Below are 27,172 nucleotides of genomic sequence, written 5' to 3'. Positions count from 1 at the left end.
CCCAATCACAGACTGTACTAGACCCTGTGTAAGCATGTAACAAATGGGTAGTCCTTGCCCTGATTTGCTTACAATCTAGATCAGTTCTTCCAGTTTATTTTCTATCTATCTGTGTAAACTTAATCAAGGGCTAATTTAATTGGTTCCTCCTTGTGTGAAATGATTGGGGCATCTCTCTATTTTGGTATGAAAACTGGGGAAGTTCACCTCAGGAGCTAATTTCCGAGGGCCGGATCCTTAGCTGCTGGAAATTGGCAGGACTCCTTTGCTTCAGTGGTGGCAGAATTGGACCCTGGGTGTGAAAACAAATGCTGGAGGCATTTTAAAGACGTGAGTTTGGGGAGCTATTGGTAACTATCAATATTCATCAAACTGACTGAAAAAAGGTGGAGCAAAAAATTTTAAAACTGAGGAAAAGAAATAAAAAGCACTCAATGAAAGGAAAAAATACTGTTTTTTAATTGGGCTGTGCATTTTGTCTGTACTAATTCCCTGTCCTAATTCACCATAAATAGAGCAACAGGTGTGTATAATGTCTTCTCAAGAGCATCAGCAGATTTCCCTTAACATACCTGGGTATATCTGTCTGACAGTTGTTCACTGTTGTCCTGGCTAATTATCAGTTAGACCATGGCTAGTAGGTAAGGATGGAGACTTGTGGAACAACTAGTTCTTCCTGCTGCCTTAGGACTCAATGCAAAGCTCTCTGAAATCAATGTAAAGATTCCCATTAATGTCAGTGGGCTTTTGGCTCAGGCCCCTAAGCCTGGATTGTACTGTACCCTAGCCTATTGTAGGTTTTCATGTGGGCGGGAGGAAAGGCAAGCTGTCCCTTTCTTCTCTCACTTTTCTTGGAACTTTAAGGGCTTGTCTACACTACAAAATTAAGTTGACTTTATCTAATTTGACCCCGAGCCCCCAAATTAATGAAGTCGATAGTGCCTGGCCATCCCATGCTCACTGTCTCGATGGAGTGTGTCCTCACTAGCAGCGCCTGCATCAATGCACAAAGCAGTGCATCGTGGGTAGCTATCCCAAAGTACAACTTGACACAGTGTGTTTTGGGAAGTTTGTGCAATGCCTCATGGGACCAAAACATGGTCGCAGGGGAGAATGGGAACATTGTGTTGTCATCCCATGATGCACTGTGCTCCCTCCCTCACATCAACGGCATACAACCCAGTGGTTTTCGTGCCTTAAAGCCGCCATGCGTACACCATACCTCTAGAAGCATGGAGCCTGCTCAGCTGTGCACTCTTGCTATGAGCATCTCAAACATCTCGCACCTTCTCCTCCAGTATTTCCAGAGCCGAAGTAGAGTCTGCCGCGTGGAATATAACGATGTCCTGCAAGCAGCCCTCCTGCAAGCCATTGAAAAAAACAATTCACAATTGCTGATGGCAGTCACAGAGCAGCTTAACTCTGTTGAGAACCGTTTCTGGTCCCATGAAACAAGTACTGACTGGTGGGACCGCATCGTTTTGCAGGTATGGGATGATGAGCAGTGGCTGCAGAACTTTCGAATGTGGAAGGCCACCTTCCAGGAACTTTGTGCTGTGCTTTCCCCTACCCTGCAGTTCAGCAACACAAAAATGAGAGCTGCTCTGACTGTGGCGAAGCGAGTGGCGATCGCTGTGTGGAAGCTTCCAATGCCAGACAGTTACCGGTCAGTGGGGACTCAGTTTGGAGTAGTTAAATCACCGTTGGAGCTGCTATGCTCCAAGTGCGTAGGCCTATTAATCGACTCCAGCTACGAAGGGGGAAATGTGCAGGACATAATGGATAGTTTTGCCGCAATGGGGTTCCTAATTGTGGTGGGGCGATAGATGGCACGCATATCTCCATCTTGGCACCCGACCACCTTGCCTAAAAAGAGTACATAAACCGAAAGGGATACTTTTCAATAGTGTTGCGAGTGCTGGTGAATCACAGCGGGAATTTCACTGACATCACCGTAGGATGGTCGGGAAAGGTTCATGACGTGCACATCTTTAGGAACTCGGGTCTGTTCAAAAAGCTGCACTCACGGACTTTTTTTCCAGACCACAGAATTAACATTGACGACGTTGAGATGCCTATAGTTATCCGGGTGGACCCAGCCTACCCCTTGCTTCCATGGCTCATGCAGCCACACACCAGCCATCTGGACAGCAGTATGGAACGGTTCAACTATAGGCTCAGCAAGTGCAGAATGGTGGTTGAATGTGCCTTTGGTCATTTTAAAGGGTGCTGGAGAAGTCTACTAACAAGGTTGGACCTTAGTGAGGAGAACATCCCCATGGTTATAGGTGCCTGCTTTGTGCTCCATAATATCTGTGGGGAAAAAACGGAGGAAATGATCTACGGGGTGGGCAGTTGAAACAGATCACATGGCTGCCATTTTTGGGCAGCCAGACACCAGGGCAATAAGAAGAGCACAGCAAGGGGTGCTGCATCTCCGTGAGACTTTGAAAAGCTGTTTCAATAATGAGTCACAGTAATGTGAGCTGCTTGTCTGCATTGTGCTTTCCCAAACCTTCACCTGGCTTGTATCACTGTCCGTGTAAAGCCAACCCCCGGCCCAAGCCCACTGCTTCTACTCAATGGTGGTTGTGTGTGCACATATGCACTCTTAATCTAAGAACACAGAACAACTTTCCAAAAACATCTATTCATCCATCCTAACTCTTTACAGCACATTTAGATGGATACATGACCAGCTGCACAAAGGAGGAAAAGGAGCTGTTGAAATAGGCGTATTACTCAGAAAGAATCTGTTGTGTAATATTTTAAAATAATTTCTTTACCTACAATGACCATGGCACGTGTTTATCTGGGTAGTCTCATCATTCCCGCATAACAGTATCTAACTCAATGCTTTGTAAACTCTTTTGAGCTACCAGTGGGCCAGTATAAATTGGCATATTGCCACTGATGTAAATGTATTTACATCAGCTGAGGATCCGACCCATCTTGTGCATGCTTTGAAAGGTGCTTCCCTAAAATGAAATCTATTTACTCAGGAAGATCAGACTCAGTACTGTTTATTCAATTTTCATGCATAAATTTACATTGATGTTGTGTACAATTAATGGCAATTAACTGAATTTACACTTCCACTGCAGAGGATTGTCGCAGCACTAAATCTCTTCCTTCTCTCTAGCTTTTCCAATTATGGTAGCATTGTAATGTTTAATGGCAATCTTCAGTTCACTTATTTTTAGAGTAAGACGTTTAAAAGTGGTCTATTGTATTGTTTTAAGCCTGCCACAGGGTAAATACTATTGTGAAAATTATCTTCTTTCTTATCGCTAATATTTTATTACTAGCATTTGTATTATGGTAGAGGGCCCGAGCCAAGATCAGAGCATCGTTGTGCTAGGTGCTGTGCACATCTTGCTGATAAAATGTTAAGGAAATTGTTGGTGTGGAGAAAAAGAAACAGAGTGAAATGGAGTTTAGGATGACTAAAAAGACGACATGAAATAAGCAGCCAGCACCAACCCTGTAGCAATCTGTGGCCCAATCCAGCTCCTATGGAAGGCAATGGTAAGACTCCTATTCACTTCAGTGGGTGTTGGATCAGGCTCCTACAATATAATTTAACTTTCCATTTGCTAATGGAAGCATTTTTCATCTTGTTTAGTAATCCAGTGTACATAACTAGATATGTAGCATCTTAGTTTAGCAATAGCTAGAACCTGAAGGCTCACAAAACACTTTTCTAAACATGGCAATCAATTCACTCATCGCTAAAATGTGGCCACCTCTGGTGCAGAACAGAGATCACAGCAACAGTGTGCAAGGGTTTAGGACAAGTGAAGACTACCACATCTAACTTACACTGCAAAGCACATGGGGATAAGTGGAAGCTAATTACCCATATTGGAAATTGGCTTGGGAACCAGGGCTAACCCCCCCTATTTTGCATAATGTGCCACAGGATCTTAAATGGGTGCTATTGGTCATGACCATGTTTTTATAACACACCTGAAAGAGGGTGCCTCCAGCAGCGTGGTGCTTCTTGAATCACACTGATTCAGTACTGGCTCACCGGGGAGAGTGCCACATGATGAATCATCCACTTCACTTTTTTGTAACGCCTAAAAGCTTTCCCATGCAAGTACGGATTACACCCAGTCCTGCTTAGTTGTTAAGATCTGACAAGATGACAGTCCCGGATGTTATGTCTGCAGACAAATCAAAGATTGACTTGAATTTATTGTATTCACTTACTTTTATCCGGTACCAACTACTCTATATCCAATCTACTTTAGACTCTATTGCAGAGTCCATTAGATTCCTCTATATTAAGCCGGCCACCTCTAGCTCTACCCTGCCCTATTCCAGTTCATACTATGGTTTCTCTTACTTATATACAAAGAGTCATGCTATTTCATGTGGCAGACAATTACTGTTTCAAGCAAATTCCCCTAACCTTTCGTCAAAAGTTGAGTAACCTTAGTCTATCAGCCAAGTTTTCCTTTAGCATTTATTCTGGCAAGGTACCTTATTAATTGTGTTGAGCAATCCATACTAACAAGCAGTAATGCTTGCCTCTTGTAGTGTTCCATTTGTTAAATAGCAGTTGAAACCTCTGTTTTAAATAAATGTCGAGTTGGTCAAAAGACTTACAATGACAGTCTTGAAAACCTGTTAACCCATGAAACAGGTATGGGGCCTGATTCTGCGCTGTCCTACACCGGGGTCAATCAGAAGTAACTCCACTGAATTCAGCTTAAATGTGAGTGAGAGAGCAGATTCAGACACACAAGTAGAGCAGCTGCCATTCTAGCTTTCTGACATGGAGGGGCCAGTCTAAGAATGGAAAGGTGGTTCAGATTCCATGGCCATTCAGTCCTTGACTTCTGTTCTGAGACTGCTAACATCAGCCCCCATTGTGACTCGGGACTGAGACTACCACCTCGTTCCACGTAGGCCATCTATTAACAGGGACTGTCCATATCATCTTTGAAGAGGACACTCTACCACCAACCCAAAGGATAAAGTGGTCTGACCAGCACTAAAAACCCCATAACTCATCACTTGCAACCTGCCAGATGTAAAACACCCAGGGCCAGAGGCTGACCTCTGGCCTGTGTAAATCAGGAATAACTCAACTGAAGTTAATAGAGTTATGTTGCTGTAAAACAGGTGCGAGAGTACTATCAGGCACACATAAAACACGTTTGATAAGAAACTCCCACTATTAGGTGGGAAATATAGGCCTGATTCTTCATTGCCTGTGTGTAGTGGGATGATTACCCGCTCCTGCCCTGAAGGAGTTAAAAGCAGCCCTGGGGAGGGCTGTGGCTAGGAGAAAGCAGCTACTAAGCTGATTGGGGAAGCAGCCGCAGCTGGGCCACACCCCAATCAGGCCACAGCAGGCCCTATAAGAGGGCTGGGGCCAGAAGCCAGAGATAGAGACTCTCTCTAACTTTGAGAGGGAGGGACCTGGCTGCAGAGAGCTGAGAGAAGGTACCTGGAGTAGAGCAGGGCTGGGGGAAGGCCAAGGGAGCTGGGGAGCTCCGGCCTGGAAACCCCCCAGGCTGCGGCCTAGTGGAAGGCCAATTCGGTATGGAGGTTGCAGAGGGCAGCCCACGGGTAGGCAGAGGCAGCAGGTCCAAAACCCCCCTTGCCTATGATGAGTGGCTTTTAAACTGCAGTCTGCCCCAGTGAGCGGGGGCTAGATGGTGACTGGCAGTAGCCCATGACTGAGGCAAGGTGGGGATAGAGGGTTGGGGGGTCCCCTGGGTGGGGAGACTCTGAGACTATGGGGGTATTGCCAGGGTGCAGCACCCCAAAAACAAGGGGACATGGGGGCCAGCGGCAGCGGGACACCGGCCTGCAGAGGGTGCTCCAGAGGCTGGAAATGCTAATTCTCTGAGATGACCAGCAGGAGGCACAGCAGGGGTGAGTCCCACACCGTGACACTGCGCCTCATGGAGTCACTGACACCATTCCACAGTTGGCATAAAATGTTAGTTCCCTTGGTTGAAATGACTGTACAGCTCATCACCTTTAAACATATTGTACATGCAATACACAGTAACATACGTGAATGAAAATTACTTATATATTAGGTAAAACCTTGGCCCATTGAAGTCAGTGGGACCAGGGTTTCACCCATTGTGTTTTTCCAGGAGAGCAGTGAGAGCTTTGGAAAAACTCAGTAGGTAAGAAATATTTTTCTCTTAAAATAAATAAATAAACTTCTCAACTTTCTAGCCCAGAGCAATATTAATTAAAGAGGGAAAGAGGCTCAATCTATGTGTTCACCAGAGGATTAATAAATAAGAGAGAGCTTTCCTAACCACTAAAGCTAAAGGGGTTTTAAGATATTTGTGTACTGTATGCCTACATATGCTCACTATATAGGCACAATTTACTCACTTTGTCCTCCTTGTGGTGTCAGCTCACAGCTTGGTTAATTTTTCATCCTTTATGATTTTTAAGATATGCGTGCTCCTTGCTTACCTCTCTCTGAAATGACCTAGGTGCAAATCCTGCCTCTTCTTCCATAGCCACAATGTGTACATACAGCTCTCCCCATTTTGCTGATGGAGATACTGACGACCAGGGAAGTTAAATGACTTGCAGCAAGTGACGCATTATATCAGTGGCAAATGCAAAAGTTTAGATAGCAAGACTTCTGAATCCCAGTCTTATGCCTTAGGCCTCCCTGCACCATACCCTGTTAATTGTGTTGAAGATACAATGTACCTTGTTCAGTATGTGTCTATGTGCTATTACCACAGTTTTATGAAGCCCTTAACACACTCTATGGTCCACAGTCTTCTGGGAGCTTTCCCCTCCTGAACTCTGATGGTACTGTGCTCCTTACAGGGAAGACGCAGCTTCTCCAGAGATGGGCTGAATACTTTGAAGCAATTCTCAATCGCCCCTCAGTCATCAATGATGAGGCCATTGACAAGATGCCCCAGGTTGCAGTCAATGACTCCATGGATGCTTCACCAGAAGAGGACAAAGTGAAGAAAGCTATCAATCAGCTGTCAAGTGGCAAAGCCCCAGGGTCAGATGCCATACCAGTAGAGGTGTACAAAGTCGGTGGACCCATGCTGTTACAGAAACTCACTGAGCTGTTTCAGTCCTTCTGGAAGCAGGGAACCATTCCACAAGAATTTAGAGACGCGTCCATCTTGCACCTCTATAAGAGGAAGGGCAATCACCAGGTATGCGACAATCACCGTGGAATCTCGCTGCTTTCTACAGCAGGGAGAGTTCTTGTACGGGTTCTGTTGAACCGATTGATCACTCACCTGGAGAAGGGCTTACCGCCAGAATCACAGTGTGGCTTCCGCAAGGGACGTGGGACTATTGACATGATCTTTACTGTGCGTCAGCTACAGGAGAAATGTCAAGAGCAGAATCGTGAACTCTACACAACTTTTGTGGACCTCACGAAAGCATTTGACTCTGTCAGTCGCCAGGGCCTGTGAAGGATCATATCGAAATTTTGGCTGTCCAGACAGATTTATACGAATAGTACGTCGATTTCATCACGGTATGATGGCTCGTGTCCTGGATGACGGTGAAACATCTGAGGCCTTCCCACTCACTAATGGCGTCAAGCAAGGGTGTGTTTTAGCACCCACTTTGTTCAGCATGATATTCTCTGCCACTTTGACTGATGCCTTTCAACACTGCACTGAAGGAGTAGGCCTGAAGTATAGAACTGACAGGAAACTATTTAATCTGAGGCAACTGCATGCAATCACCAAGGTGAAGGAAACTGTACTTCGAGACTCTCTTTGCTGATGATTGTGCTCTGAATGCTAGTACAGAGCCAGAAATGCAAGCCAGTATGGACAAGTTTTCAACTGCATGCAATAACTTCGGTCTCACCATTAACATCAAGAAGACTGAGGTCATGCACCAGCCAGCTCCCCATGCTTCGTACTCAGAACCGTCCATCACTGTAAATGGACAGAGACTTCAGACAGTGGACCACTTCACGTACCTGGGCGTACCCTTTCCGGAGCAGTGTCAATCGATGATGAAGTAAACTGCAGAATTGCTAAAGCCAGCTCTGCATTTGGCCGATTGCGCTCCAATGTTTGGGAATCAGCCTACCAACGAAGTTGAAGATCTGCCAAGCAGTGGTGCTTCCAACTCTGCTGTATACCTGCGAGACGTGGACTGTCTATCAGAGTCATGCACGAAGGCTCAATCACTTCCACATTTCCTGTCTGCGAAAGCTTCTAAAAATCAGATGGCAGGACAAAGTGCCCGATACTGATGTCCTTACTAGAGCCAGTCTGCCATCAGTTCACACATTGCTGATGAGAGCCCAGACCAGGTGGGCCGGACATGTTGTGAGAATGTCAGATGAACGCATTCCTAAACAGCTCTTCTACGGAGAACTCACTCAGGGAAAGCGCTCCCATGGAGGACAAAAGAAGCGGTTCAAGGACACGCTGAAGACCTCTTTGAAGTCCTTCGAGATCAACACCGCCACATGGGAAACCTTTGCACTGAACCGTTCACCATGGCACAGCCTCATTCACACAGGCAGTAATACCTCTGTGGCGAGGCGTATTGCTGAGGCTGAAAAAAAGCGTGAGCTGCGCAAGTCCAGAGCTGCTCGTACACCATCGACAGTGCCAATATATGTCTGCCCGATGTGTGATCAGTTCCACACCTGAATCGGACTGATCAGTCATCTTCAGACGCATAGAGCCCAGTCATCGAAAGAATGAGTTGTTGAGGTCTTCATCGATAACGATGGATGAACATCATGTGCTATTACCAGGAATAGCATTAGCACTGAAATAAGAGATTGCACGAGAGTGTAGTGTGATATGTTTTACTGGTATGAAGTTGATTTGATCACATTGCTCAGGAGCGGGACATTCATGTCATCCCAAACAAGTGCCCATAAAACCTTAAGAGTGCTCCCAAGTATCATGTCTTCTACATGTGCCTTACACGCTTTAAAGGTTTCTTCCACCTGCATAGAGGTTATTGGTTCAAGTAGTAATTCCTCATTTTAGTTTGGTAATATTGCTGGAAACTGTACTACTTCTACAAGTGGGAGGAACTTTTTAAGTGTGCCCACTGTGTTTTGTAGGTCAACTGTGTCAGAGATGGTGTAGTGCCTGGTGATTGATTTCTGAGTTCTGCAAATACTTTCATATGTGCTCCACCTTTACTGTGCAAGTAGTGCTATTCAAGTCAGAGGGACTAATTGCATGCTTAATGTTAAATATGTATAAGTGTTTGCAGGATCAGGGTCTACGTCATTGGTACTGCAGCCATTTCAAATTCACAAATAATAAATCAATACACAACTGAAAGAGAGAGAGCACTAGCATCAGATTTGAGAGAGCCAGATTCAGTTCCCTGTCCCTTCCTAGACTTCCTGTGTGATCTTTAGCAAGTCATTTAGCCTCTCTGTTTCTCTGTTCTCCTTTGTATAATCGGGACAATAGCACCTCACCTACCTCACGGAGGTGAGGCTAAATTCAGTAAAAATTGTGAGATGATGGGAGCCATATAGGTATCTAAGATACATAGAAGATGGGGATTTTGCATGTGTTCAGTGCAAAAACCAGAACTGCTTTTGGCCAGAAATGTGTCTATTTTTGCTTTAAAATGTGCAAATCCTAATTTAATTTGAACTGTTCATTGCTTACTAACTGGCTCATTTTCAAATTCTTTTTTCAAAAAGGAAAAAAAAAACCTTTTGCATCGGGAATCATTGCCTGTTATTTGGCGCATTTTAAAATACATCTCCTATCGATCGATTAAAAGTGGATTTGTCATCCCCTCCACATCTGTCAAGGCTTTTCACTGGCTAAATTTCCAGGGTGGAATTTCACCCTACATATAATTCTCTTCTTAGATAGTTAATAATCATTTAAAATATTAGAAAGTCTTCGCTGCTAGAAAGGATTGGGTTTGTGTTGTTTAAAAATGCGGAACTGCTCCTTTAAAAGCGGACATAGAATGCACAAAATGTTCTTTGTTTCTCACACACGCACGGTGCCCCTGAAAATAATATTGTAACCACATCAGAGCGCACACGTTGGCTTCAGACTTGCCCAACAACAAGGCACCACACAGCTAGTCTTTGCTAAAAATGTCAGTGTCAAGTCTATTTGCTGAAACATGTCTCCTTCTTTCAAGCTGCCAGTTGTTGTTTCAAAATAAATGGAATCTAAAAATCTCATTATTTGTATTGTTTCAAGCCAGCAGTGGGTCCAGCGCTGCGGGTCGGAAGGTAATAATGCCATTGCCCCTTTGCTGCTGCACTTAGAATATTTAATCTCCTGTGACTTTGACATAACTGGCTGCTTGCCTTAATTTTGTTTTGGAGCTTTTGCTAGAGGGCTTCACATCTTTTAATAATGTGCATTGATATATAGACAAGTAAATAAATAAATACTGCATTAGGCTCTAATCCTGCAAATGGGTCTGCATCGACAGATTCACATTGAAGCCTGTAGGTCTACATGTATGCCTTGGGGTCTCCCAGGACCGAGTTCATTTTGAGATCAGGATTTTAAGACATTATGGGCTAAATCTTGCTGGATGTAGGCATGCAAGTGGTCCTACTCAATTTATTGGGCATGCTCGTGTGAGCAAGCCAAGCAGGATTTGACCTGAGGTACCACAGTGATGAAGGTGGTATAAGAACCTGTATAGAATAGAATAGACTCTATATTGTAGACATACATGCACACAATCTAATGGAAATAGACAAAAACACTTCCAAAATGTTTGGGTACCTCAAAGCATAGGAATGAAAACGGGACATTTGCCAGCCATTGCCCATATCTTCACAATGGTGCATATTGGCGCAGCTCCACTGACGTAAGTGGAGCTACACTGGTACACACCAGCTGAAGATCTAGGCCCATGGACCTTCTAATCACCTAATTTAGAGTCAAACTAATTTCTGACCCCAGCACTAATACATCTCCTGCTGAAAATAAGGGAGGAAAAGCATGAAAGGCAGAAAACCTGAATAATTTTTATTCAGGGTTTCAATTCATTGCATTTATACAGCGTCTACAATTATCCCTGCTTCTAGTAACTTGCGTTGTCTACTCTTTTAGCCTCTTGTTAATTTTCACCTTCATGGCCTTTAAATTGCGTGTGTGTGTGATCGCATCCTTCCCAGTCAGATTCGCTATCTGTGAACCTATGTGGGGTCCAGTGTAGCTTATTGGCTATTCTGCTGGTTACAGTGGAGAGCTCCCATGTTCAAGACGAGCCTGCTAAAATCTACTTTCCCCACTTCTTGGCACTGCTTCCTTCTGTAAAAAAGGCATCTAGGTAAAAGGACAGATATATAAGAGTGTGACATTAATATGGAATTTGACCCAGATGGCACTTCCTGAAGTACCACGATGACCAAGGTGCCTGTGATAAAATTCCACTGTGGAAGCCAACTGTGAAAATTCTAAGTTGCAACAAGGTCCGTGATTAACCGTTTAAAAAATAAAAAAGCTTCCGTGCCTGGCTCATGATCTCCTTGCATTGTTTTCCCCTCATCCTGACTGTGCTACTTTATTTAGCTCCATTTCAAAAAAAGGACAAGAACAGATGGGTTTTTATCAAGGAAGCTTGGAGCCTCACTATGCCAACCTGCACCTTGGTGTATGGCTATTGCTACCCATCCATAGGTGTCCACTGGAGGACTCTCTCTAAAATGATGAATTGCGTGACAATTTATTATTGTTTATTTGTACTATGGTTATGCTTAGGAGGTCCAGTCACGGACCAGGACCCCCACCGTGCCAGGTGCTGTACGAACACAGAACAAAACCATGGTGTCGGCCCTAGAGAACTTACAATCTAAGGGTAAGACAGGAGGCAGCAGGTGGATACAGACAGATGGGCAGCACAAGGCAACAATAAGAAAGTATTCGTCAGTGTGATAGCTGGGGGTCTCAGCACACCAGCTGCCTAACCCTTATCAAATTTTGTGTAGGCATCATGGCAAAGGAGAGTTTTAAAGAAGGATTTGAAGGAAGATGATGGCGTAGCTTCTGTATCTGCATTAACTCAATATCTAATTATGTTTATGTAGCTCTCTTTTATGTATTTTCTTTACCAGAAACTTTATAAATATAGCAGCTGCCCCTAGAGACTTTCCAGCTTTGCTCTCGGTAGCTAGATAATGTTACCTGATCTTCCGCTTACTGTAAGGATTTCCTAGGGAACACTATAGGGGATTCGGAGGTAATGTTTTTAGTTATTAATACTCTGGTTTGCAACCTGGGGCTCACAAACCAGCATTCTTCAGGGGAGTCATGACCTCCTTCTTTATGGCTTGAGTGGTGGAGGGGTTTTCTTGAAACTTGTGTTTAGGTGAAGGCTAAAACTTTTTTCTGTTGTGACATCAGGCTCGTGATATGGCAAAGGGCAAGATCTAATGATTAAGGCAACTGGAAAGTTTTTAATGGTGAATAATCTATTTTAGCATATTAACATGTACTATCTTGATGGGAGTCAATAACAGAGGGGAAATTAACAAGGGTCTCAATTTGTCTAAAAAGATGTGAGCTATATTAAAAATTGGCATGAGTTCTAGCAATCATATAAATGAATTGAGAGCCTTGTAAAGTGTAAGCATGTGGGTTGAGTATTTTAGCCCTGGCAGTGGCTGGGTTATTGTCTTTTGAAATGTGTACTTAGATTATTGCTGGGTTTTATCTATGTGTTATTTACTGCGCTGTCTGTACACTGCTCATCAGCAGTGTATTATTATGAACATGACAGCATTAGATCTGCATGTGACACTGCTATGTGTATTGTTCTATTCTATGTAGGTTTTTATTCAGCACTCCTCACTGGAGTATCTGAGCTCCTTCTAGTAGTGCATTAAGCAATGTGACTACCCTTTTGCTATGTGTTGTTTGTTCTCACATCCTCTCTCCAGGGGAAGAAGCATGTGCAGTGGAGTGTCTTCTTTAGGTAGGGTTTTTTTTCCCTCCTCAAATATATCTGTTGCTGTGTATTTATGTTCGAGAAGGCAGGTCAAAGAAATGCACCTTGCCCTTGGCATGGACTGTGATGAGATTGGTGATGGTCCTTGGTTCCTGGGGAGTTCATCCTACAGTCTGAGACCATGACTCAAGAAAGTTCTGTGTCCCACGCTGATGCACTTTATCCTTATTGTAGAGAGCTCCATTGTGCCTGAGGAGCAGAGTTGTCAACCATGGTATTCATCCTGGAGCATCAAGCTCTTTCAGATCTCCTGGATCTGAGCCATGGAGTCCCTTGAAGATAAGGACTGAGAAGATTGATCCTGATTTGATAATCTAGGGAAGCCAATGTAGAGAGCAGAGACTGGGTTTGATGTGCTCACAGCAGTGTGTGTTGCTGAAGAGACCTGCTTCAGCATTCTGTACTAGCTGGAGTTTCTTAAGTACTGAAGCCTTCGTGCCCAGGTATATCACATTGCTGTAGACCAGCAGTTAGTTGCAAATCCCATCTGCAGATCAAACCTGTACTTGTAATATGTGGAATCTGCTGGTCATGCATCTCTATATTGCAGCCTTGATAGCTGGGACTGCTTTAATGCATTTCCACCAGCTTGAAGATCAGCTTGCAGTTTCAGAAGGAAGGAACCCATGATACAGTTTGGAATTATGATACAGGCAGGTGTGTTGGAAACTTATTAATACATTACAGTAAGAGAGGGAAAATAGTGATATACAGACACCTTGCTAAAACAAAAAGGACATATTTGTACTAACTGTTAAAATCTACAGTAAGAATAATATTAAGTGGTCTCATTGGAATTGGAAAAAGCCAAGAGTTAGTTACCAATAGGACTTGCCTTGCAATCCCTTACTGCCTGGCATTGCGCTTAATGTGGTTCATAGGTCCATTGATGTCAGCGGTGCTGCTCACAGTAGCAAGCACCATTCCCAGTATGTGTGTGTGTCTGCAGGATCAGCTCTATAATCCTGAGGCAACGAGGAGGGTACCAGTAGAACATCATGCCCTCATCCATATTGCACTGTGTTGAAAGCATAGCAGAGCTGGGCTAGATCACGGCTCGAATGGGAGACCTCCAAGGAACAGCAAGGGTGCTGCAGGAAGTGGTGGTGTTCATGATGCGCTTTAGGTACCACTTTCCCTACTGAGTCAGCACTAAGCCAGTGCCCCCCGTTATCTTTTGGATGAGGTGTGGTTAGGACACGAGTCTAGGACTTGGGAGACCCAGATTCAATTCCATGCTCCACCACAGACTTCTTGTGTGACCTTGGGCAAGTCACTTAGTCTTCCTGTGCCTCAGTTTCCTATCTGTAAAATGGGGATAATAGCACTATCCTACCTCAGACGGGTGTAGAGGATAACAAGATTGTGTAACATCAGATACTATGGTAATGGAGGCCATATATGTTAAATAGGTTGAAGAGGAGGCATTTCAAACTACCTTTGTTCATTAAAGATCCCATGATGTTCTTCATAAGAGTCAGGGTATTCATTCCAGAACCCAGTTGAGTCAGTTATATTATAGTCACCTAAATTCCCCCTGTAAGTATCAACTGTAAAAAGTATTGCCTTATTCTTCCATTTCCTCTCCCAAACGATTGTTTAATATAGCAAATAGTTGCTGCATTTTGGCCTAGGGATGGCTAGAACAATCCCTGTGGAAAAGAGACTCTGGAATTCTTTAGGATGAAAGATGCTATATAAATGTAAGATTGTAATTATTGTATGTGCTGCAGTACCTCTTCACAACAAGTTGAGGGCATCAGCATTGTATGAGTTGGTAATTTAACATAGAATTTAGGATGTTTACCTTTTAATTGCAAAGCATAAATGTAAGCAGGGTCTGAATGAATGCTTCCGACAGCTGGGAGAGGAAGAGACTATGGATTTGTTCATGCAAATACAGTTTGCTCCTGCTCTGTTTACATATTCATCAGATACAGCTGTGTCAAAGTGATCAACTTTGGCTGGTGTTGGGTACAAATGATCTTAGTACTGAATGCAGGGGTAGTGAAATATGGTTACCAATGTTATAATTATTGTAGGAATACAGGAAAGCAGGACTGGGCTTAACCTGTCCCAAATGAGGGAGGGGTCACCCTCAGTTGAAAGAACCTCGTTAAGCAGGAGCTCGAATGTCAGAGCCTTGTGAAAGTAAGAGGGGTGGGCATACCAACCAGGATACTGCACACTGTCAAGTGTCCTCCCTATACTGATTTAACGTGTTTCTCCTCACTGTTCAAATACTAGTGCTAAATAGGCTTTATTAGAAGACTTTTTTGTTATTTTACTTGCTCAATCAGAGCTGAAACCAGTTATGGTAGGACTGTGTTTATGCTCTGCCTGACCGGAAAAAATTCATAAAGGTCAATTTTTTGCAGTTTTTCTATTTAAAATAATAATAAAAAAATTCCCTCTAGATGGTTGGTACTAACTCCTCCCTTCCCACAGATGAAATAAACACCAATTCTTTTTGGGAGTAGGGTTGTCAAAATTGAATTTTTAGATGAAAAATTAAAATTCAAAAAATTTCAACTCTATTTACTTATCATTTTGTAAGCCCTAGCAGAGTGCCTGGTGTTGTACAAAACAAGACACATGGATGCTCTTCCAAGGAATAACTTACTGTTTAGTGGGTTGGAAAAGATGAGACGTAACCCATGATGGATGCTGAGAATAGTGCTAAGTTATGATTCAGTTCTGTGAGGTACGGAGCACCTTTACCGTCTGGTGATATCATATGATTGCAACCTTACAGCATCATTTTTTGCTTGTTTGCATGTTGGAGGAAGTGGCATTGATAGTTTTTAGACGATATGTTTAGATGTCACACACACAGGAAAATAATACATGCTTAAATCTACCCCAAAACCCAATCCCCCCCCCGCGTAGAGGTGTGCTGGGCTGGAAATGCCATCAGCAGTAGCTACAACAGAGATAGTGTTCTGAGGAGCTCGTGGTCCCAACCCCTGACCCTCCAAATCCCTTGGATTATTGTGTGGGAAAGCAGAGTTGAGGAAGTGTTACATTCTGTCCAGAAGGTGATGAGTTTCCTGGTCATTCTGAGCTCCTGCTGGAATCCATTCCATTGTGTCCACAGCTAGAAAGGGCTCTGCTCCCAATAGTTCCCTAACTCCTGAAGAAGAGAGATCAGGAGGAGATTGTGGAAGATTAAGCCTTCACCTGTGACTTGTCACAAAAGCATGGATCACCGTGGCCAGGTCAGCTTACGAGAGGCCTGGGTTCAGTTTCTGGGAAAGCCATGAGGCTATGAACCATCTTCAATGCATTAGGAGTGACACCTCTGACAGATTGTCTTTTCTTCTGCCTGCTGTTATCTCCATCTTCAGCCTGCTGTTCTTCACTTGGGTGCTCATTTTAGCAAGGCACTGGGGTAGCTGGAAGATGGAGGAGGAGATGTTGAACTAGGGGGCATCCATAGATGGGTGGCATTACACAACATGGTGTCTTGTGACATCTCCCAGCAGCTTCAGATAGATATTAATATGGATGAGACGACTGAGCCCTGTGGGACTCGTGGAGGTAGAGAAGTAATTAACAAACACAACAAGAGGCAGTATGGCCTAGTGGATAGGGCACTGGAGTGGGACTTAGAAGATTTGGAATCTATTCCTGGCTCTGCCACTGGCCAGATGGGTGACCTAGGGTGTGCGCCTTGCTCTGTGCCTCAGTTTCCCCCATTTGTAAAATGAGGATCAGAGGTGATTGGAATTTTTTTTACTAAATGTATTTTCACCAAAATATGCTGTTTCACTGAAGCCAAAATCTTGTGCAGAGACATGTCAGTTTCAACCAGATTTTCATCTGGACTGTTTCTGAGTCCAGAGCTATCCTGGCTCTTCTGACTAGAGAGAGCGCGAGAGAGAGCGCAGAATGGAAAATCTGACCCTCTGGAGAGGAAAACAGCTGTTTTGACAGTTCCATTTCATGAAAACATTTGAAAGGTTTTGTTTCATTCCAATATGAAATGAAAACAAATGTTGAAATCTGAAAAGTTGTCATAAAATGGAATGGTCAGCTCTACTAATGAAACTGCCCTCCTTTGTAAAGCGTTTTGAGATCTGCAGATGAAAAGGTCTATGTAAGAATTAGATAATATTTATTTATTTATTTTAGCACTTGGGGGTTAGCCAGAGACAAGTGAGCAAAGCCATGTAAGCGTATTTCTATTATTGAACTACTGCATACGCACAAAAAGCTAACCAGGTAAAAATGTTTACTTAACAAAAGAAAATACTGTTATGGCCTAAGCCATATTATGGATGAAATTATGCCTTTCAAAGAACCCATTTAAAGCTACAGTGTGGAACACAAAAAGAAAAAAGAAAGCATGCGTGGTAAACTTCTGTGGTGGAGGAGGTGTTTTTTATTCACTCCTGGGACCAATTGCCTGCTAGCAAGTCTGAATCCAAAGTGAATTCTTGCAAACTTGGAGTTTGTAACAGAAATACTGATGCTGACAGACTCTTAACTATATCAGCACCAGCAGGTGTTGCTATAATATATTAAATCACATAAAGGCATCTAATAAACTACGTTTGAGTATTAGTTCAGTCTATTTTCTTACATCAAATTGGTAGTTTCCAAGAAAATATAACTGCTATGACAGACTTGTAACAAAAATAGTACTAAAATAATGAAAACATAAGTTGGTCACTGGAAAGTTACAAAACTCAGATCCTTGAAGTCAATTTGAATTTTGCCTTTGCCCTCAGTGAGATCAGGATCAGCCCCTACATTATATATTCTTAGGGAGGTTAATTTTTGTGTAGTATAAGCATGATTAGCCTATTCAAAATAGCCCAATCCTGTCCTGATCTATATAGTTAGACACCTCTTTGAGCGTGGTAAAGCTGCAAAGTTCTGTGGCCCATGTTATGCAGTGGGTCACAGTAGATTATCATAATGCACTAAATTGTCATAATAGCTTTAATCTATTAAGCCAATTCTGCCCTCTGCTTCACTGTATAGGGAACCTAAATGTGCCACAAAGGACCAGGAGAGACTTCCCCCAACGCAGCAGTAGCATAGGGCTGATCGTAAGTGGTCCTGCACACCTTGCAAACTCCAATATAAGGGGCATACTGGGTGTAGGAGGGTGTGTAGCATGGAATGCTGTGGAGATTCTGTGCTGCAGTAAATTAGAACAGCCTCAAAGGTGCTCTAACTTACACTGGGGTTGTGACCCCTGCAGCAGGGCAACGTGGGATAATGCCAACCTCCCTCCGCTCCCCCTAGGGCAGCGTCTTCTCTACTGTGTCTCTTAGGATACACAGCACAGAAAGTGGCCCTGGGAATCTATGGATGTGCTAGTTATTGAACAGCTCAAAGTTTATGGATGTTCAGAACTGGCGTTTTGGTGTGGATCTGCATTCTAGCAACCTTGCACAATTATGCTACCTTACGGGTCTGCCTTCAAAGACGGATAGAGCCAGTGAGGTTTCTGTTGACTTGGAGGCAGAGCACTACTTAGCTGCTAGACTGCACTGGTATGGGCACAGAAGGATGTTATTATTTTCAGTCCTTAAGTCAGTCAGAAGCTGCTAACTGAAGGGGTTTGTCCATCTTTTGTTAATGAGGCTTACAGCTTGGAGATCTTGTGGGATCTTTAGCAACTACTGGATGTTCAAATAGCAGCACTGGCCTAGAGTACTTTTCTCCCTCTGTGTTGGGCAAGAAGGCTGAAACTTTTGAACGCAGACCTATTCCCAGTTATTCTCTCCTTTAGCTTGGATCACTAGTCAATGCGCACCACTTGGGATAGCTCCAGATAGCAAGTGTGAAAAATCGGGATGGGTGGGGGATAGTAGGTGCCTATATAAGAAAAAGCCCTAAATATTGGGACTGTCCCTAAAAAATCGGAACATCTGGTCACCCTAACTATGAGTGAAGATCATTAGGAAACTCAGCTGGTGCTGAATATAGCTGCCTTCTGCTTAGCACTACCTCTTGCTGGGAGCATATCACACTGACTTCAGTTCATTTCCAGGTGCAATTCAAGGTGTGATGTCTTTAAAACAGTTTCAGCCCTGAGAACTTTAGAAGACTGTCTTTCTCCTTGTGTTTGTGGGATGCTCCAGGTGGCTGGGTCCTAAGTGTTTTTTTGGCTGGGGCAGGACATTCTTAGTAGCAAACAAAAAGAATGGAATTTTTAGGATTGTTGGTTTAAATGCAAGAAATCACAAAATCCTTTGGTGTTTTGGAAATCCAGTCATCTCTAACCTCTTGGGGGGAGAAAGGGGGATCCCATGTGCTTTTGGTGCTTGACTATCTTAGAAATCGTCAGGTGCAATCGCAGGCACACTGGTCTTGGATAGTTAAGACACAAGGAATCCTGCCTCTTGGCAGGAGCTTACCCTAGATGACCCGTGGGGTCCTTCCTAACCCCTAGGGCTCCATGATTCTACTTGTCTTCAGTCCCGTTCTTCTCCCGAGGACTCTCTGCCAGCAGGTAGGGTGACCAGACAGCAAGTGTGAAAAATCGAGATGGCGGTGGGGGGTAATAGGAGCCTATATAAGAAAAAAACCCCAACATCGGGACTGTCCTTATACAATCGGGACAGCTGGTCACCCTCCTAGCCAGTGCTGTGGCAGGTGGAGCCGGGCAGGCTGGCCGGGGGCTGTTTGCCGCCTGGGATGCGGCCCAGGGCTCTCCAGCGGCAGAGACAGGTTCCCAGGCCCTGCTGCTGGAGGGGGAGCCGCATGCCGGCACCAAGGGGAGCAGGTTCCCCCCCGGCTGGGGCGCAGGGAGCGAGCCGGCTGACGGGACGCAGAGCGGGTCCGGCCAGCGCCCCCCCAGGAGCCGCGAGGGGCGGAGCGGCTGGGCCTGTGGCGGGCGGCTCCCGAGCGCGTCACTTCGCACCGGCGCGGTGCGTTGGGGGCGGCCGGCGGGCGCGGGGCGAGCCCGCCGCACCACTCACTGCCTGCCGGAGCCAGCCGGGGCCGGCCGCTCCTCTCGCGCCGCTGCCTGCGCGGAGCCCGGGGGCTGGCGGAGGGGCGGGGCGGGGGCAGCGGCTCCGCTGAGGGGCCCGTGGGCCGGATCCCGCCCCCCAGCTCCGCGCTGGCCGCAGGGGGGAGCCGCGTGCCCGGGGAGCGCCCGCCCGCGTGGTGCTGAAGGACAGCTCCGCTCCGCTCCGCTCCGCTCCGCCGGCCGAGGGGCACTGGGGCCAGCCCGCCGTCCATGCCGCCGCTGCCCGGGCCGCTCCGGCTGCCATGCCTTGAGGCTCCCCACGCCCGGCGGCTCCCATGGCGGTGGCACGGAAAATCAAAACTTTGTTGACGGTGAACATCTTGGTCTTCGTGGGGATCATCCTCTTCTCCGTGTACTGCCGGCTGCAGGAGCGCTCCCCGGAGCTGGTGCAGATCGTCCGGAGCGCCGACCGCCGGCTCCGCAGCCGCCACGCCAAGGGGCTGGGCGGCCTGAGCGAGCGGGAGTCCATCCTGCAGCGCCTGGACCACCTGGAGGAAGTGGTGTACAACCAGCTCAATGGTGAGCGGCTCCCGGGCGGGGGGCGGGCGGCAGGCGTAGAGCCCGGCCTGGAGCTCGCTGCCCCCCGGGGCAGAGCTGGTCGCCTCCAGCAGACCAGGGAAGCACGTGGGGAGGGGTCCCTGGGTGCCCGCTGGGGAGGGGGAGGACTCCCACATCTGCTTCTGGTCAGTATCGCCTGTTGGGTGTGAAGGTAGCTGCTAGGGAGGTGGACGGGAACAGAGCGGGAAAGGGAGGTGTGTGTCCAGGAGTAGTTGTGAATTATCTCCCGTTTTCAGGTCTGCAGTTTGCCCCCAAAGTTTGTTGGTCACATGTCTGAAAAAATATTTTTAAAGTTAAGGGGTGGATGGGAACTGTGTGTGTGTACACACGTGCGCAGACTTAACTATCGGATTTATTAGCAATCCGTGCATAACCTGGACTCACATTGCCATGTTTGGTTTCAACATTTACTTTCAAAACCACGTCTGTTACATTCTTAGAGTATGCATCTTTTGTCCCGTTGTTGATAGTACCATGTGGTTCTTTAATGACACTGGCACTTAAATCTGATAAGATCTTGCGGGGTGGGAGGAAATAACAAAGCATGCACCACTTTTTTTACTGGACTCAATTCTGATTCACCAGCCTTGAAAAATCTCATTAGATATACCAGTGAGATCATGTTCCATGATGGATAGAACATGCTAATTGATCAAAGTTACTACAGGACTACTAGTCTTTCATACAGAAACTGCTTCTTGAATGACAAGTGCATTGAAATTTGCAAAGATTCATAAACTGCTGAATGTGAAATACTGGGGGATTAAGTATATAATTAAATACATGAGTGCTTTGGACAAGAAGAGAGAGAAGGAATAAATGTTACATTTACAATATAATGTAACATATGCCTTAAATTTAGTGCCAGATAGAATTTATACATATTTTTAAATTATAGCAAATGTGCTTGCAATTGGATTGTAAGAATCTTCTTAATCATAACATTGATTTAACAAAGGCTGCTGCAGCCCCAAAATGCAGAAAAACTCTGTTAGTGTCAATGTGTATTGCTGCCTTCTCCTCCCCTTGCTATTTTCTGAATGACGGTATAAATCTAAACAGTTTAGACTATTATGGTAATAAGTAGTGTACCCAGGCAAGTAATAACATAGCACAGATTGTTCCCCCCCACACCTCCCTCACACATGCAAGTGTGTGTGTGTGTGTGTATCACATGCAAATACACACAAATGAGCATGAGAGAGTTGTGTCTACAGTTGGGTGTTTTACTAACAGCTCAAAGGAGATGTCAAGAATAAGCAAATTTAGGGACAAATCCTGCCCCCCAGCTGCACCCCGGCAATAGGGGGCCTGGACTGCAGTGGATCAGTCCACACCCTGCGCCCAGCAGAGTGGGCTGTGTGAGGCGCTCTGGGCTCCAGTGCTCAGAGTTGTTTTGAGGAAGGATGGGAAAGAGCAGAGCTTGTTCCTCTGAATATTTCACCCAGTGAAGTGTGGGTGCAGGTGCCATAGGGCTGTAGTGGCTGCAGAGCAGTTCTGCTGCTGTGCCACAGGTTGTGGGGCAGATTCCTTCTTTCCAAGCCAAAATCCCCAACAGCCCAGTTAATTAAGCTATGAGCTGGGGATAGGATCTGGCTCTTAGCGCATTGATTTTTAGGTAACTGCATGCATAAGGTGTGATTCTAGGTGGAATCTTAATACCAGTGAGATCAGTCCTGCTTGATAACTTCTCTGGAAGTCAATGGGAGCTCTCAGTGTGCCAGGCATAAAGAGCTAGGCAGGCACCATGGCATGTAGTTGCTGTGGGCTTGCATTAAACAGGAAGTTCTTTGTAATTTCGATTGTTTTTGTTGGCAATTTGCTGGGTCTGGGGGATCCATTTGTATTACGTGCCATTTGGGCAACAAAAAGTCTCTGGGCCTTTGCTAAGTTACATAAGTGAATACTCAGGCCAAGCGCCACTGAAATCAGTCCAGTTGCCTTGGTATAAGTGCATTCAGAATCGGGCCATCTATGTTTGGGTTAGGCTCATGTGCTTTATTTTTTAATGGGGGGAGGGATAGCTCAGTGGTTTGAGCATTGGCCTACTAAACCCAGGGTTGTGAGTTCAATCCTTGAGGGGGGCAGTTAGGGATCTACAGGAAAAAAAAATCTGGCTAGGATGATTTAGTGGGGGATTGGTCCTGCTTTGAGCAGGGGGTTGGACTAGATGACCTCCTGAGGTCCCTTCCAACCCTGATATTCTATGATTTAGCAGGAAGCACTTTGCTTTGACACTGTAATTGCAAGTAAGTCTGTTTATGAATGAGTTATGTACTGTCTTAGGGAAAGCCCATGATATTAGATTCAGGTTCAAATTGCTCCAGAGCTGTGCAGTTTCATCCTGGTACACACTACACTATTGCTCTACATCTGGGTTTCCCAAACTTTGTCATAATACTTGTCCTCTAAGGTGTGAGAGAGACTTCCCAGGCCTTCTCTAATGTTCTCTTTTATTGGGACCAGTGATCCACTGGGAATGCAGACTGTAACCAGAATGGCTCTGATCCTGCATTCCCTGTACATGTTAAATCTCAGAGCCCTCAGTGGCAGTTCTGAGTAATGGCAGCTCAGGATGGGGACTGGGGTCTGGCCAGCTCATTCATTTTTCTCCTTATTGTTGAGTCATTTCCACCTTGGTCTCAGCAAATGAAGTACCATCTACTGAAGACTTAGTATTTGATAAGGAATACCCCAGTATTCCATACTGGGCTCTGATTATGCTTAGTCCTAAACAAGGAAGACCTCATTTATATTTTCCATGGACCTGCCTGAAGCGCCAGTCATAGAGAAAGGACCTTCCGCAGGGAGACCAACTTCATAGTTTGAAACCTGCTGGTCAAAAAACCTGTCTCCCCTATTTGTTTCCATTCAGCCAAGAAAATGTCATCATACTTCTTAGAACTCACCTTCTCTAGAAAGAAAAAAAAAAAGGGGGGGGGAGAAGAGTTACGTGTGTATCATGTGCCCGCTCAAAACTGTTCAGCTGAAGTCCACAGGCAACAACCATATTAACTTTCAATTCTGAATAAAATGTACCAATATCCCTTCATCCATGCAACACCCACAAAGATGCCTATACTAAAGTTCCTATGTGAAAGCCACTGCAAGGAAGTATAATCCTAAGAATTATATATCTCGTGAAACAGGAAGAATTTTTAGAATTGTATGAATAAATATTTCCAGGCATCCCTGTATAAATGTGCAAACATACAATTGTTTTCAATATACTGATCCTCTGAATTCCCATAGTCTTAGAAAATACGTATTTCTGAAAGCTTCCAGCATACCCAGCTGCTGCTTGCTGCAGAAGTAAGGCAGCAAGGGGGAATCACGTGACTATAGAATTTACTTGATAGTGTTTATATAAATCTGTTAAGTTCATGGCTTTCAAAATATCATCTGTAATGAACATTGAACTATTTTAGCTCCAGTTCATCAATCTATGTATTATCCTAAATTTATTCAAATGTTTCTTTTCAGTGACTATTACTTATCTAAACGTCAACATTGATATTATGGCAGGAACAACAGACAGCAATTTATGAAATAGAATAATGATAATTTCTGATCATTCTGGTTTTTTATCTTGCAGCAAGATTTAATTGGCTAGATTTCCCCTAATTAGTTCTGCATCTGACTCTGTTGCTAATAATTTACCATAGAGAGTGAAAAATGTTTAATATCCCCAACTAGTGCATAACCTTTCGTGCCAAAAGCAATTGAAGGGTCAGACTGTAATTTTACTGTAATAGCCTTTTTCCCTTTTCACTGTCTCTCTCCAGAAATACACAACAGTCAATACAGCATGTAATTAGATTTCATTCAATCTGAAAAGATTAAGAGAGTTTTCATCTTCTCATTATGTATGCTCACATCATGCCTTCCTACCCATGGTTTCCTTATTAGACCTCTTTGCCCTATTAGGTTGCAGACATGGAGGGATAACTTTTGAATATTCTCTTTAATTCAGCAGATTATCATTCTTTACACATAATAATTTGATTTTGTTCTCTTTGGGAAGATTAAATACAACGGCAATTTTCAGTGTGATAAATGGATCTTAAATTGCATATGTATTGCACGGAGGGAAGAAGTGGACATTTCACATAATTGCAGCACGCAGACTTAAAATTATGTAAATAGCAAGTCCTGGACACAGACGACTGATTCATGCAGGCTCTGACTCCTGATTTTAGAGTGTACTGGAAGCAAAGTGATTGCATTTAAAATTCAGTTGGGCAATCTGCATACTTAAGAGGTACAGCAGTATTTTTAAAAGGACAGTTTATCCTTTGCAGGCTAGGAACTGGTTGAAAATGAGCCTTTTCAAATTTCCATATGGGTTATAAGGGTTGGAAACGGGATGCGAATGAATCATTTTAAATGCCCACATCAGATTTGTCAAAAAGAAGCTTTTACAGCTAGAGTCTTTCAGATGAAGGGTAATTCCTTTGCAGAAAGTAGAGGCAAAGCCATGTGTACAAGAGGGCGGATTAAGTGTGACTTCTAGCTTTGCATTAATGAAACTGCTCCTTTCGGAGACCAGAGAGAGTCTTCCATTGTAACTATTTAATTTGATTATCCTGTGATGCTAACACACATCTGATAACATTAGCACTTAATTATTCTCAAGAAGCAGCTACTCAGTTTGGGGGACTGCTCTCAGCCGTGCATTTGTCTCATAATATTTAGGGCTCATTCCTGCAGTGCCACTGGGAGCTTTTCAGGACTGCAGAATTGGGTGATGTGGAGGCAGGAGGAGAAAGTATCAAAGTAGATTTATTAAAAAGGCTGTGCTGTGTTTATCCGTTAGTCAAATGGCATAGGATAAATATTTACATATTTCAAGCCAGTTCCTCAAGCTGGTAGAAATCAACGTTGCTTCAGATCTGGCCTTCCATGTGGCAAAATAATTATAGAGGCTCCAGGACTTCGTTCTGATCTCATGTCAGTTTTACCACAGTATAACTCCACTGACTTCAGCTGAGTCACTCTTGATTAGGTTGATGAGAGGAGAATCAAGACCACACAATGCATCATGGTTTTTCAAGAGTTTTAGGGCTCAAATCTTCACTGCTTTGGCCCTTGCGTAGTCATTTACCTGCACAAAGCTTCATGCAAAACACAACCCAATCAGAACGGTAGCATTTGCACCCACTTTGCATGGTTTTAAATGACAACACAGTGGGGAATTGGACCCTTAAAGTCCGAGGGTGAAATTCTGGCTCCATTGAAGTCAATGATAAAACTCCCAATGATTTCAACTGGGCCAGGATTTCACCCCCTCAAAATTTGAGGGGAAAAACATGAAGAGTGGATTTAGGGGTTGGCTCCATAAAAATTCAACACGCTTGATCATAATACACTAAGTGAATCAAGAGGGGTAGAGTAAAGGGAGGGGAGGGGAAGCGACATATCTATCTACAGGGTCTACATTAATCCTAGACCTCTAAAAAGGCAGTCCAAATTGCTTTGAATTTTTTGGGCATTCCCTTTCTGAGGAATGCCAGTCGTTTGTTAGCTTCAAGGTCAGTTGTATCACTGAGCCACACATCAATCGTTGGTGGGGATTACTTTCCATTTTTGCAGGATTAATTGTTTTAGCGACCAAAGCTGCATGTTGGAACCATGCCGCCTTGTTACCAAGTAATCTCCAGGTATTAGGAATATATGCAAGAATGAAACTTAGATGGGGAGAGGGAAGGCTCAACTTCAATATCAAATTGGTCCTTTGACCCACCTCATACCAGAAATTCTTGATACAGGGGCACTCCCAAAACATATGAGCTAATGTAGCCCCAAGGGAGTTACCAACTGTAGTTAGCATTAATGAGACCCATTACCATTAGCCTATGTGAAAAAGCTGTAGTCTCAGGTCTGTTAGCCTTTTGCTTAAGTCTGTGTGCCAACAGCTTGCCAGTTCTCTTGCCAGATTCCCAGTGGTTTTGCTTCAAACAGAATAAAACAAACTCAGCCTATTTGGACAGAAGTTTGTTGATTTCATATCTTAGATTGATAAGGGTTCTGAGTTTCTCTGGGACGGGGCAGAAGTATAGTGTACGTCCAAGGCCTTAATTTCCTTTGCAAGGGTACCAATTCTGTGTTCCCTCCATTTCTTTTTAAAGGTGCTGTAAGAAGTGATATGGGTTCTGATGAAGCCTTTAAAGACTTCCCAAAGTGTGGGAGCTGATGAAGTGGTGGGGGGCATTCTTAAAAAAATTCTAACTCTGGCTGGATGGAGTTAACAAATGATGTATCAAACAGCAGAGAGGTATTTAATCTCCACATTTTAGTTGAGGGTACATGCCCTGGGGGCTTAAAAGACATCTGTTTAGGAGCATGGTCAGATATAAGAATAATAACAATGCAACAGTCAGTGACAAAATTGATCATGTCTTGTGGCACTAAGACATAGTCTTGTGATACGAAGAAATTCAACTAAGAATATGTTGAATGAGCTGCGGGTAGGGGCGGGCGATGACTATAGTTTCTGGCTGTAGAATTTCCACGCATTTTGTAGGCCTAAATCAGCCATATATGTATGAAGTACCTGATGAGTATTTGTGTTTTTATATAGAGATGGAGAAGATTTATCAAGAACTGGGTCTAGACTTTTATTAAAGTCTCCAGTTGTTATAATAGCATGGCGGCCCATGTCATTTAGAC

General features: G+C 44.3%; 1 protein-coding gene across 6 annotated transcripts in view; it reads left to right on the top strand.

Annotated features, from left to right (window-relative positions):
* GALNT9 (polypeptide N-acetylgalactosaminyltransferase 9) overlaps positions 1-27,172 on the top strand; it is a 681,070-nt gene that overhangs the window by 444,108 nt on the left and 209,790 nt on the right. Inside the window, exon 1 of one of the 6 annotated variants that reach the window (XM_034791123.1) lies at positions 20,095-20,464. The exons of the other annotated variants lie outside the window; for them this stretch is intronic. Within the exon in view, the coding sequence (XP_034647014.1) occupies positions 20,221-20,464 (244 nt within the window). The 5' untranslated portion in view covers positions 20,095-20,220. Of the gene's footprint in view, positions 1-20,094; positions 20,465-27,172 lie in introns of those variants that run through there. 6 annotated transcript variants of the gene reach the window in all.

This window comes from Trachemys scripta, chromosome 15 (genome assembly GCF_013100865.1).
Source record: "Trachemys scripta elegans isolate TJP31775 chromosome 15, CAS_Tse_1.0, whole genome shotgun sequence".
NCBI lineage: Eukaryota > Metazoa > Chordata > Testudines > Emydidae > Trachemys > Trachemys scripta.
This window is presented reverse-complemented; position numbering and strand designations above follow the sequence as displayed.